Source organism: Lagopus muta, chromosome 6, assembly GCF_023343835.1.
Source record: "Lagopus muta isolate bLagMut1 chromosome 6, bLagMut1 primary, whole genome shotgun sequence".
In the NCBI taxonomy this organism is placed as follows: Eukaryota; Metazoa; Chordata; class Aves; order Galliformes; family Phasianidae; genus Lagopus; species Lagopus muta.
This window is the reverse complement of record NC_064438.1, coordinates 34,630,817-34,643,998: the sequence shown is the minus strand read 5'-3', so window position 1 is coordinate 34,643,998 and position 13,182 is coordinate 34,630,817. Positions and strand designations below refer to the sequence as shown.

The 13,182-nt window shown below is 35.1% G+C and overlaps 1 protein-coding gene across 2 annotated transcripts in view; it reads right to left on the bottom strand.

Annotated features, from left to right (window-relative positions):
* Nucleotides 1-13,182, bottom strand: part of AKAP6 (A-kinase anchoring protein 6) — a 276,451-nt gene that overhangs the window by 206,914 nt on the left and 56,355 nt on the right. For both annotated transcript variants that reach the window (XM_048949915.1, XM_048949916.1), the window contains one exon: nt 11,685-12,042. In XM_048949915.1, the coding sequence (XP_048805872.1) occupies nt 11,685-11,999 (315 nt within the window). In that variant the 5' untranslated portion in view covers nt 12,000-12,042. The remainder of the gene's footprint in view (nt 1-11,684; nt 12,043-13,182) is intronic.

Genomic DNA, 13,182 nt, shown 5'->3' with positions numbered 1-13,182 from the left:
CAGTGGACGTGGTAATGCTAACTTATGCTACAAAAGCAACTTAAAAATAGCATGTAAAAAATACTGCCAGTTCTGCCCATCCAGAACTGGACAAGTAGTAATTCTGTAATATCTAAAGAAACTTCTTGGGTTACAGGCACCATTGTCTGTTCAGGCCAACCCATATTGCGCTGTCTCCCATTAACTCCATGGCCAGGCAGCTCTTTCTCTCACCTAAAGCACTGTAGAAATTGAATGTTTCTAGAGAGTATGAATGTAAGTATTTATCAAATCAGCATATACATAATGCATACGTTGCCCTAGAAACACGTATCCGCTTTACCATTGCAAGATCAAGCATTTTTGTTTGTCTTATTACACATTTTTCAAATAGACGTTAAGAAACAACTTGCACCTTACTACGACGTGTGCACTGAGAGCTTTTTTTGCCTGCTTGTTTGTTCGTGTTTTGCCCAAGCTGTAAGAGCAGCTGCTGAAAGTTCTCTTAGCTGTGGGAGCGCTAGGTGGTGCTGCAGCACAACCACAGCTGCTTCTGTCTTTTTATTCACAAACGCAGAAGTTACAAAGCACCTACTAAAGACTAGTACACAGAAGCATTTTCATGTTTCTTCATTTCTTCAAAAATTCTAGCTTTCTAGACACCACGTTTTCTGTGTTTTTCTCATAAATATATTATGAAATTGAAAAAAGTGAAAGAAAATGAATGTGCATCATGCAGTACAACACACGCAACTCCAATATTTTTTTAAACTTCTAATTTGTCCCCTTAAGGAAAATCTTCCTATACAGTGAACCAGGAAGACAAATTACAAAGATTTTCCTACAATGCTACGTGACACAAAACTTGTACCATGCAAAGCAATTGCTCTAACGGGGATGTGACTCAATAAGTAAATCTTTGTAGAAATAACACAAGGTACAACATTATAAATGTGTTATTTCCATTAAAAAAAAAAAAAAAAAAAAAAAAGCTAACACTCAAATGCATATTACTAAATTCCATGTTTAAGTGATCTCATAGTTCAAGTGCTATGCACTAAGATGCACAACGATGCCACATGCACACTTGTTGTACTATATCCTAAACAGATGTTAATTCTTAATTTTTTCTGCATATAACCAAATAAAGATGCTTTGATTTCATGTAACATTTTTGTTAAGTTTTTCAATGGCAAGCAGACATCCATGCACTGGCTGATTTCCAGCTGCAGTTGGGCTCTGCAAGAATGAAGTCTGCTTACATGTAATCTTAAGAAAGTGTGCCTCCAAAGTGCACCTGAAGCATTGAGCAACTTCAGTTTGATTGAAAATTCTGGAGGAATTATTGTAGATTTCTGCTTCTCAACTGCCATTCTAAACTACCAACATTAATTCACCTCATTTTTGTAAGTGTTAATAGCTCTATTTCTTAACTGAAGGACAAGGTATTCCAAGAAAAGCCACATTCATTCTGTTGCAACAAATGAACCTTAGTCCCTAATAAGGCAAGACGCAAAATAAAGCTTAAAAACTCCATTAAAATCAGCAAGACTGGATTCTAGTAACACAGGCCAGTATGAGAATGCACAGCCAACTGCTGACCAGCTGATTTGCTGCGGGAACACACCACAATCTCACAAGAAACTCCGAAGCAAAAGCAAGTCCTAAGCTCTAAATTATTTTTTTTCTTTTAATGTATTAAAGACCTTAAATAATTTTCTATTTACATTTCTGTGGTCACAGAAATAGGAGTCAAAAGTCTACGAGAGTGAAACATGGCCTGTGCACAGAGAATGGCACTGTCCTCCACTCTCCTGCTTTATTCCCTTTGTAGAAAATGTTCCTTAAACACATGTTCTGGCAGGTTTCTGCCCTCTGCACAGGACATGGCATTGATCCATGCAAGGAAAGAAAGAAAACTGCTTTTTGAAATGGCAATTCAGTATGGTAGCTGATGACTCAGCTATGTGTTTCAGTGAAGGACAAGCAGGAAAAAAAATGAAAAAGGACAGGAATCAGATGGGAACTTTGAAAGAGGAAAATTGTGAGAGAAAGAGACTGAGCAGAAAGCAAGAAAACAGAGGAGGCTGAAAAATAAATCTAGTAATGCAAAGAAACTGCTTCGCAACTTCTATAATACCCATGAACTGGTCCACACTAATCCTGTGTATTCTTTTGAAGAGAGGAAAAGATATTTCACCTGTTTCTAGAATACCTGTATAAAGTGAGTTATTCCCCATTAACTTCTTAAGCAACCTTTAAAATAACAGAAAGCTATTATTTGAAAACACAGTAGCAAAATGCAACTGACAATTAAAAACTGGTGCAAAATTCATAAATCAGTCCCAACTGAAAGAACAGAACAGTGATTTAAATTTCAATAGAAATCAGCGTCTTTCCAGCCAGATTGTAAGTTTGATGCTTTATTTATTCCTTAGCATTAAAAAATAAAAAATAGAAAGAAAAGAGGAGTTGAGAAAGAGATGTAGTAATTGTTTCATTTATAAGTAAGATCAGGAAAATGCGGAAGAGATTCGAGTCAGGAGAGCTACCTTGCACAACTCAGATGAAAAGAAAAAGTATTTCACTTCAATTGTAGTGTGGTAAAAAAAAATGCTTTCAACATTTCTTAATTATTCTACTTGAAGTTTGAAAAATAATATAGAAGTATGAGTTCTTCACCTTTGAAGGAAAACAATGCTATACTCAATCAGAGATGCAATATTGTGAAAAGACATTGGCTCCTTTCCTTTGTATGCTTTCCTGTTTAACTCCACATTGATTCCTTATACTGAACTGCTGGCTAAGATTCATAAACAGCATAGATGTTTAGACTACTCTTTGCAGAGAAGATAGTATTTGTGTGGTTCATATGCAAGAATTCCAATGAGGCTACACACTGTGTAATTTTTGCTAATTTAATGCAATGTGTCAAAAGCATCCACTGCAGGATATGATGTGAAAAAAACAGGTACAAGAGTTTCTGTATCTGATAGTGGAATTAAAATCAGTGTGTAACAAACTGTTTTCTCTCAACTAAAACAGACCTACAGGCCACAACTAAAACTTCAGGAAGTTCCTGAAATAATTCTTGATGATCTCACTAAATATATATTTTCTCCAGAGATTTCATTACATCTCTAAGCATCACCATATGAACATTTTCACAAGCACAGTAAATGCAGCTATCAGCTCTTCTTGACGGGAAGGGGTGGGGTCCAGCTTCTTCAAACTCCACAAGGAATAATTTGGCTCAGATCACTTCCTAGCCTCTGTGTATGCCCCACTGAAGGAACGCCTTAATTCTTCAGTCCTTAGCAGTTAGTCCTACAGTTGCTCTGGTGCACTACTTTGCTGTTGTTCTCTTTACATTGAATCTTCTGTTTCTTTGAAATTTCTGAACTTTATATTTCAAGTCATTTTATCTTTATTACTTAACTCTGAATGGCAAAAGGAGTGTTCAAAGCACAAGATAGCTCAGATGCTACTATACAAGACGTCCTCGGAAATGTCCCTCCTCCTTTTACTGTAAGTTTAATGATGTGATGATTCGTGTAAATGTACAGATTGTGAAATTTATATATTTGCCTAAAATCCTGGACTTAACTTTTCTAGCCATCCTTGCTTTTGAAAAATAAAGCCCCAAAATTACAGTTGAAGAGCAAATAAGAAAATTCAGTTTAGTATTTCAGCTCTATGATTTTAATCATAGCTGGCTCAGATTTTGCAAACTTCCATTTGATGATTCTATCTTCTTGCTGCTGGACAGTGCTAGGATATCATAACAAATTCCAGTCATATCTTTCACAGGAGATGATTAAGTGGTGTATAAGCCATTCTGTTCATTCTATACAGTTTAAGAGCTTTTAAAAAAAAATCAATTCTGTCGCTATTATTCTAGAAGTTATTCCAATACTTCTAACATACCCAGACATACAGATACTTTACATCACTTACAATATAGCATTACTCCTTGAGTACAATTCTTACTTTCCCAAAAGATATTACTGATATTGTCAAGTCAGAGATTTTTATTCTGTCACTGTACTAAATAGACACATTGGGAATAGGATAGCCCTCAATATGTATGAAGAACAAGAGATTGGTTATTGAATAACTCAGCCTGTGGTAAAATGCAAGCACAGAGATGTTACAAATAGAGATAGATTAAGTGATGTTGTAAATACAGTAGGATCAAACACTTTAGGATAGATAAATCAGAAGATTTTGGGGGGAAAATAAAAAGATGGATGAGGAATAATTGGATACGCAAATACTGAGGTAGTAAGGGCACTGAATTTCTTTAACAGTATTGTAAACATGCTATATATACGTATATATTTAAGCATGCACATGCCCCTAACAATTAGAAAAAATATTTCAGAAAGTTTGATCAGATTGGAACATGAATATAAAATCATCAACTTCCTACAATTTACTCTAATCAAATCTGAAGAACCTTTTCCATAGAAAGAATACTTGCTTTCTTGCCTTTTGAAAATATATACAATTTGTGCTCAGAAACCCATGTACTGATCAGAACAAAACAGATAAGTGACAATACCCAAAGGAAAGACTATATATAGTAGCTTAAGTCCTTTCTGACATATTTAATCATGGATAAGGGCAGATGAAGTTGTAAGGGCAAATGAAGATAGAAAAGTAATACCATTCACTGAAAGTTGCAAGATACATTCTTAGAGTATGTAGATTATGAAAAATGCAGTTAGTGCAAAATGGGAAAGGGAACTCAGAATGTACTAGTAGATCAAGTGAACTTTTATATTTTGTGAGAACTTCTGAAAGGTCTGTTAGAGTTTTGGGGTGCTATGACATCTAATGTAGTGCTGCTATTATGCCTTCTGTGTTATATATTTTTCCCAAAGAGAAACACATGTAAAAGAAGGAAAAAACGCAACAAAAAACCATTCTGGCTCCATAAAAGCTAATACCTTCCTCTGGGGAGACACCTACAGGGTGCATGAAGATTTTAGGGATGGGACTGGTGGCTATGAATTTCTCATTCTACTCGCTGTTTCTGCTCATTCTGCTGTAAATGGTTCAGCTCCTGTTCAAAAATGAAGCTGCTTCTCCCGTCTCTGATTCCACACAATCTCACCAGTGACAGTTGCATGGAAGGCATTAAAATAATTAGATCAATTTTTTTGCATGTATGTATGCAACAATGCTAGTTCTTCCTTGCGTACAACTTGGGAAAGCATAAAACAACCCAGTTAAAAAAAAATATTTACAACCTTTTCCAGAAAAGATAATATTACACCAACACCATCAGCCTGCCCCTGGGCTTTTATCCAGACTTGCCACCCAGTTCTATCTGTTAGATGCAGGAAACAAGGCCTCCAGAAGATTTGGAGCATCTCTTAAGAAAACCTTAGGGCTCAGCACAGCTCGCACTGACATGGGGTGTGGGTAAAGGCCACAGTAACTCCACTAAAGCAAAAAAAAAAAAAAAAAAAAAAAGTGTGAATATAATAGCTCACTACATGGATCATAAATAGATGCACGTTATGAAAGAGAATAATGTTCTTCCTTGTAAATTTTATACAATCTCAAACTAATCCTCAAGAAATAAATCGTCAACAAAATTTAAGTGGCGGTGCTTTTTGTGTGCTTACGTTTTTATATATATTTATTTGTTTTTATACATGTATTTATTAAATTGATTATTTCAATCACCGTTTATAAAAATTGGCATTCTTAATTTCAAAAGCTACAGTAACTGACTTAATTTTACAAGCTGTCATTACTAACCCCTACTTATACTTTCAAAATAATATTTATATATATATATTTTTTTTTTTTTTTTCTGGCAAATCAGCAGTCTAATTCCCACAATGTAGGCACATACTAAAGAATATAATATAAATTAAATATAAAACAAAATATAATTCTCAGGAAAAGTTTTGATTATTTTGCACAAATGGCTTAGCATGCAACATTTTTCATCATATTTACAATTATTTATATAATTACACCCAGTAAACATTTGTGTTTGCATGAGATTAGTGGGGAGAACAGAGAAGACTAATAGGTAACATCTGTGCAGAAATTTGATATTTACTGTAATATTCCTCTAGTGAGCATGGGCAGAATACATTAGATCATGTTTCTAAAGCTTGTACTAGCATATTTTAACATTGAAGCAATTAGAAGTGGGAAGACAAGCATAGTATTTGATCAAAGTGCACTCATTTTTTCATTGCTTAAGTCCAAATAAGTTCTGTAATAAATATAGATACCTGAATGATAGTAAGTTTTGTAAGTTTGAGTAGTGTTTTTCTTCTTTGGTTGTTTTTCGGTGCTTTTGGTAGTGATGGTAGTGGTTTGGGTTTGTTTTTTGTTTTTGTTTTGTTTGTTTGTTTTTTAAGAGCAGACATATCGAATAAAATAAAGGAACAGAGTGGTTTATCAGTTAAGACTACTGCCAGTTCTGGCAAGTCTACAACAGAAGAAAAATACATATTATCACAAGCATCAGAATAATATGGCCACTGAGAAGCATCAAACCAAGGTGAGAAGAAGAACCAGCCCTGTTTCTAATGTTAGAGAAAGACAGGTGGTAGATGAAGTATTCCAGCAATACTACTAGAATAAAAGCAAATTACATTTTTGCCCTTTTATGGGTCACAATAAAGACACAATAAAGGTCAGAATTCCTAATTACAAGAAATTGAAAAGGTCACTATAAACAATTTTGAAATTCTGATTTTTAAAATAAAATGATATGGATAATCTGTTGAAAGTACTCATAAAAGTATTTTGGTCCAGCCTTTCCTATTTATTCAATAAAAACAGCAAAGTTTAATATTATTTACACAATAAATGCCTACTAAATTCCATATAAGAGTATGAGAGAAATACTCGTATAGCAATCTCATTTTATAATTTTTTTAAATGTTTGTAATGGAACAACTACAGCAAAGGAATAAACTGTATCTAATTGCAGATGCATAAGAGACAAATGTCTTTCAATATCTTGGTAATTCTTTAAACTCATCTCTTATCAAGGATTTAAGTATGAAGAAAAAAAACAACTAAAAATTCTCTGGCCCCATAAGTGGAAACAGAGGTGGCAAAAGGAAAATGGCTACATGCCATTTGACCTCTATCCAAAGAAAATCATGTGAGGAATCTGGAGGAAAGGCAGAAGATCCAGTAAATAGATGTTTGAAGTTGGTGAGGGATCCTGGAAGGAGAATGTCTGAAATCTTTTTGTTTGGAAAGAATAGATCAATGTCCTGTAAACATCTAAGACATTAAGATAGCACAGAATGTGCTTGCCTGTTTATATGGCAACAGAAGATATGCAGTTCAAACCATATGTATGGTGAAGAAGTACTTTGCTCCATAATAAACTTCTCACATGCGGAAGTTTATATCTGATTATCCAAAATTACATTGCAAGCAAAATGAGAATTTTTCCTAAGCAATCAGTAAAAACTAATAATCAGTGAAATGAAACACTAGAACCTTGCCTGAGATGTTTAAAGAATATACAGAACAAGCAGAAGAATGGCAAGATGGATACAAATCAGATGCCAGGAGGACTTCAAGAAGAAATTTTCTGCAAAAGCAGGAACATGCAGAATAAAATAGAAAAATGGATCATGAAACTATATCAGCAGATGCTGAGGACAGAGTGCAGACTTCTAGATTTGCTTGCAGTAAAACCACAATTTTCTTAATCTCTTTTACAAATATTTGGTAACAATTGGCCACAGCTTCATTCGAATGTGTCAGAAAGACGAAAACGATTCTCAGCACAGCTCAAGTTAAGAGTGATGATCAGACAAAAGGCTAATATAAGGCACTCCAAACCCTGGAGAGTTATGAGTCACGCATCCACTATACTGAAATGCTCATGTGAAGTTGAGCTTTCCAGGAAATTTCCCAAGGGATGATATAAGACAAGTGTCCTACTCATGCTGCTTGGCTTGTTCTGAGAGAAGGCATTGCAAAAGTTAGAGACATAAGTTTTTTCAAAGGATCAGCTAATAAAGATCTAAGTCATGCAACAAATAGACAGGAAAAGCTCAAATTCCCAAGGAAACAGCCACAAAAAGAAACAGAACTGCTGATTGCAAAAAGATCACAAGCACAGATGTATCTGCAGCAGGAATCCGAGTAAATTTTCACGAGAGGGATTACTTGAAATTTACAGAGATATATTATTATTATTATTGTTATTATTATTATTATTATTATTTAGGAAAAACAAATGAATAACAAATCTGCTAAGGACTAGATCATCAAACCAGCCCATCACCACAAGCCTGCTGACAGTCAGACAGAAGAGACATCCAAAGCAAATAGGAAGCTGCACTGAAATGCCATTTCACCTTTGCTGGCTGAGGAAAACAAGCAATGGAAAAAATATCATATGGACACTGTGTAAAAATTCAGAAGTTATAATATTATAGGCTTTTATCCTGTGTGTATACCATTCATTTTTGTCAACGAAAGTTTGTTAAATCCGCAGATGACAATAATGTGTGCACTAAGGGGAGATGCTTCTGGAACACACCAGATTATAAGTCTGGAACCAAAAAAGTCACAGATGCGCTAGAGCTAAGGTGTGGGGAGAATTAAAAAAATATAAAAAGTTGAAAGTACAAAGACAAAATCCTACATGTGAAGTTGTACAGATAACACTGAAATTACAAAGTGTCATAGAGGAACTTGGGAATTACAAGGAATCACAAGCTGAATATGAATTAATCATCTCCTGCTGTTGTGAAAAAAGAAAATACTGAATTGGGGCACATTGTTCGAAAGATATATGAAACACTTTGTCCAGTCTATGCAGTAGCAGTAAAGCCTGACACTGCGTTCTGTGTTTGGCCTGGGCACATCATTTCCAGAAGGACACAGATGAGCTGGAAGGTATACCTGAGAGAAGTGAGAATTATTATAGCATTTATATTATTATATGGCATTCTGCGTGGAGGACTTCAATTCCACACCTTTCCTTCATATGTACTTTTATGTCAGATGCTATTTTGTCAGATTGCCCCTCTGCTGCCATCTGTCACTCGACAACAACATGTAATGGAATATTGTCAGGAAGACTCAATGTGTATTTCCATACCACCAACATCTGCCTCTGACATCATGGGTCAACATAATAAAATAGGAGGCATTACTTTCAGTGAAGCCCTTGTATATATTAATTACATACTCATGCATATGTGAGATTATAGTACTTCGCCATTTACAATGGGAAGAATGGATAAGGCTTGTGCTCATCGTGCTGATCATAAACCTAACATATAAAAAAACTCTTATGTTACTGTTCAATTCAGTAACATTATTTTGTAATTGTACTGACTTCATCCGATGACTGCATTATAATTACTTTTATTCCATTTACTGAAAATATTAATTATGGCAAACAAAACAGCCTGGAGAAAATATCTTTTTTCACAATGCACTCGCAGCTATTGATCTCAATTATCCTCAGATGCAGTGAGATAACTATATTCACGTTGATAACTTTTTCTCCTTCCTGAACATGTTACTTGCCTCCAAATAAAGCATGGATTACCATATTGCTCCATTTATCATGCACACTTGAGACTCTAAGTTCTGGAAATCTTTTAGTTAAAGCCCTAGAAATACTTAACATCAGCAATTATTAAATGATGTAATGCAAGAGGATACAAGGATAAACAATTTGAAATATATCTAAAGCATTTCTATGGCACTTGATTTTACAGATATTTCTTTCTTTCTTGCCTGTACAGAGCTTAAAAGGCAAGCAAGTTACAGAACTTTTTTTCCTAATGTCTCTGTTAAGAAATGTTGGCGCTTTTTACCGCTATTCCAGATCTTTTTTAGAAAACAATTTTTATAAACAACTAAAACAATAATGTCAAATATTTCAAAAATGTCTTAAAATGCAAATGATTATAGAAAAAGAGAGCTTCTCTGTGAGTCCAAGCTCTGTACACAGCATTGTTTATTACAGCCTCAGTCCTAGCGCCCGTCACTGGCTCACAGTTGAGATAACGGTGCATAATTGAGATTCTTACATGTTATTCTTCTGCCCTTTTCAACAGTTGCATTAACCAGGTCCCTTCCTAGCCCTGAACAACCCCTAGGTAATACAGCAACTGCTAACATGGAAAAAAAAGCCACCATTAGGAATGTACTTTAAGAAGTACTGTTGAATACGCTACTTAAATTCTAAGAAGAAAACTGTAAGGGATGCTCTTAACTCACTGACTTCCATTTGGAAATAAGACATCTTATGGAATGCATGAGGGTAAATAGTATGCGCAGAACAATCTGATTTCCAGCTGGCACAGGTCAGCTTGCACTCTGACCTGGCCTGAGGCTGTGTGCAGATGACATCCACAAGCTCCCTGCCTCATCAGTTTCAGCTGAGCTCCATATTAATTTGGCCATAATCAAACTCATATCAGTGCAGCATAAAGTCCAGCAAGATTCTCAACATCTGCTTGCAGAAATACTTTTCAGACATATTCTCTTAGAATCTACTGAATGTTGTAGACATAGGCCAGCATGGGCTCAAAGAATAGCAAAGTCTATCCCAATTTTCTCAGAAAAAATGGCATGAGCATAGATCATAAAGAACTCAAGACTGAATACAGTACAACTGCTCTACAGATAATGCTCGTACACAGAGTTGTATTTTAAGACAGCTTAAAGCCTCAGTCCAAAAATAAACATAAATAAAATACCATTGTGCTGAGTATGAAGGAAAACTATGTTTGCACAAACAGGCCTCAGAATACACAGCTCTGAAGACAGCTCAGTCTGAAGAGTGAACATTTGCTTACTATTTTTGGAGGCTGTTTGCTTCCTTCAGAAGCATGTTTAGTGTGCTTCAGTAAACCCAGCCATGCAAATGAACATGCACGAAAGTTCCAGAGAATATTTGTCTGAATTTTGTTCTGAATTTTCATTGAATTGTTGAAAAAAAATTAAATTCGGGATCAAGAGAGCTGTAATTATTTAAACAGACTTAATTTCAGTTGATGAGTTGATGGAAGGAAGATTTAACAAAAAAAATCCATAGGTTTTTAAATTCCATTTTATTTTATTTCCAAGTCTAGTCTCCCTAATGCATTTTCCTGCTGAAAAAAAACCAGATTGATTTATTGACTGTGACTATTCAAATCTTATCACTTCTTATTGCTTACTGTGAGTCAGAGATTTAAAAAAATTATGTATTTACTGTTCTGTATATAGTCCCATCTAATTTCAGCCTTGAACATAACCTCCACGTGACTGAGAGCCCAGGCATTAGACCTATGCTCCTTCTATCCTACTACTTCAAGTTTCAAGTGAGTAGCCACGCTTATTAGGAAACAGATTTTAGAGTTTTATGGACTTAAGCTCATTAAAATCAAAGAGAATATTTCTGGGTATTTTCAAGATAACTGATTAAATTTCTTTCAGTACTTTATTTGCTTCTCTTAGAGTGTGAAAGTATTCATTTACATGGTTATGGCTGCTGAATCCAGTGATAAGTACTGTAAAAAAAAAAAGTCTGAAAATGATTCTCCTTTCTTTCTCCCTGAAAGAGATTGGTCTATTTTTTAACAAAAGCTGCCAGATATGATATAGCAATTATGAAAAGGCCTTTTGTTTACTTCATCAGCAGCAGACCTTAAGAAACCGTCTTCATGTAAAAGTATGCAATGTTGAATTCATCCTACCTTTAGCTGTACTAGATGCACATCCACATGTCTGCTATCCGAGTCCTGCTGGACAGAATAAGTCAGATCCCTGACTCTTTCAGATGTCATTCGAAGCCATGTCTCAATTTCTGGCAAATGAAGAACAATCTTCCAATCAGCCCCAGTGTGTAGAGGAGGTGGCTTCTCATATTGCTGTCCAGAATCAAGCTCTTTCATGACATCCTCTTCCTCATCTCCATCTACTGTAGGAGTCATGTTTATAAACATGGGAGAAGCATCAGATGGCGTGGGGTCCAGATCTTGTGTTCTCATAGGAGAGAGTGCTACATCCATGGCTAACACAGGAAAGTTTAAAACATAATTCTTCAATATCTATCTGTAAGGACAAAAAAAAAAAAAACAAAAAAAAAAAGAGACTGTTGTTATGAGACCATATTTACAAAAAAAAAAAAAAAAAAAAAAAAAAAGGAAAAAAACAACCATTCAGTAGACTAGAAGTAAATGGAAAATTCAGAGAGGTATCATCATACCTCTCACATAAATCTTTCATGTTGCACATCCAACTGACAAGTTTGAGAATGAACAGATTTTCCAAATTAGCTTTCATAATTAGAACAAACAACTTCCTTAAGAAAAATAACATTAGCACATTTCTCCCACTGTAGAAATAACAGCTTTTATTCACGAAAAAAAATGTACAGACTTTCTACAATTACAACAAACAAACTGAATGTCCACGAAGTTACTGAACTCCACAAGTTAACAAGGGTCTCGTATTTGTAAATTAGCACATATTAGTACATATTACTTGTCCTGAAAGTTATGACTAAACAAAACGTATCTCAGGTTTCATGGAATTTCTTTTTGCAATTGCCTACTCAATGGTCATTTACAATAAAAATTTTGACAGTGTCCTAGTTCTATAGGTATTCTATATCATAACATCACATGACAGGCTGTTGGGTATAGAGACACTGGCCTGCAGAGCTGTGTTTTCCATTTATCTTCAGCAGCCTCACATAAGTTTTAACTCTTCAAGGGGAAGATACACTGGGGTGCACAGCATTTCCCAGGATCCATGTGATTTCCAATTCTGGGTGATGGGAAAAAAGCCCTCTGGTCTTTTTCCAGGAGGCAAGGGGTAGGGAGCCTGTCAATAAAGATTCAGATGGACTTTTTCTCTTCTCCGGTTTTATTTTTGGTTCATTTTATTACTCTATTAATTATTCTGTATTATCTCACATTCCTTCTTAATAAACTACTTCTCCTACTCAATTGGCTTTTTCTCTCTTCCCTTCCCCCTCTTTCTTCCCGAGGAGGTGAAGGGGTGTCACATTATTAACTCTTCAAACCATGACAAACAGTAAATTTTTGACAACAAATTTGTATACTTGGTTAGTCTGCTTGTAGGCAGACTTCAATTTTGAAACTTAAATTCTTGTAATTTTGTTAGATTAATGACTGTTGCAATACACAAATCTCTATCAAAATATACAGATAAGAATTCTATACTTAG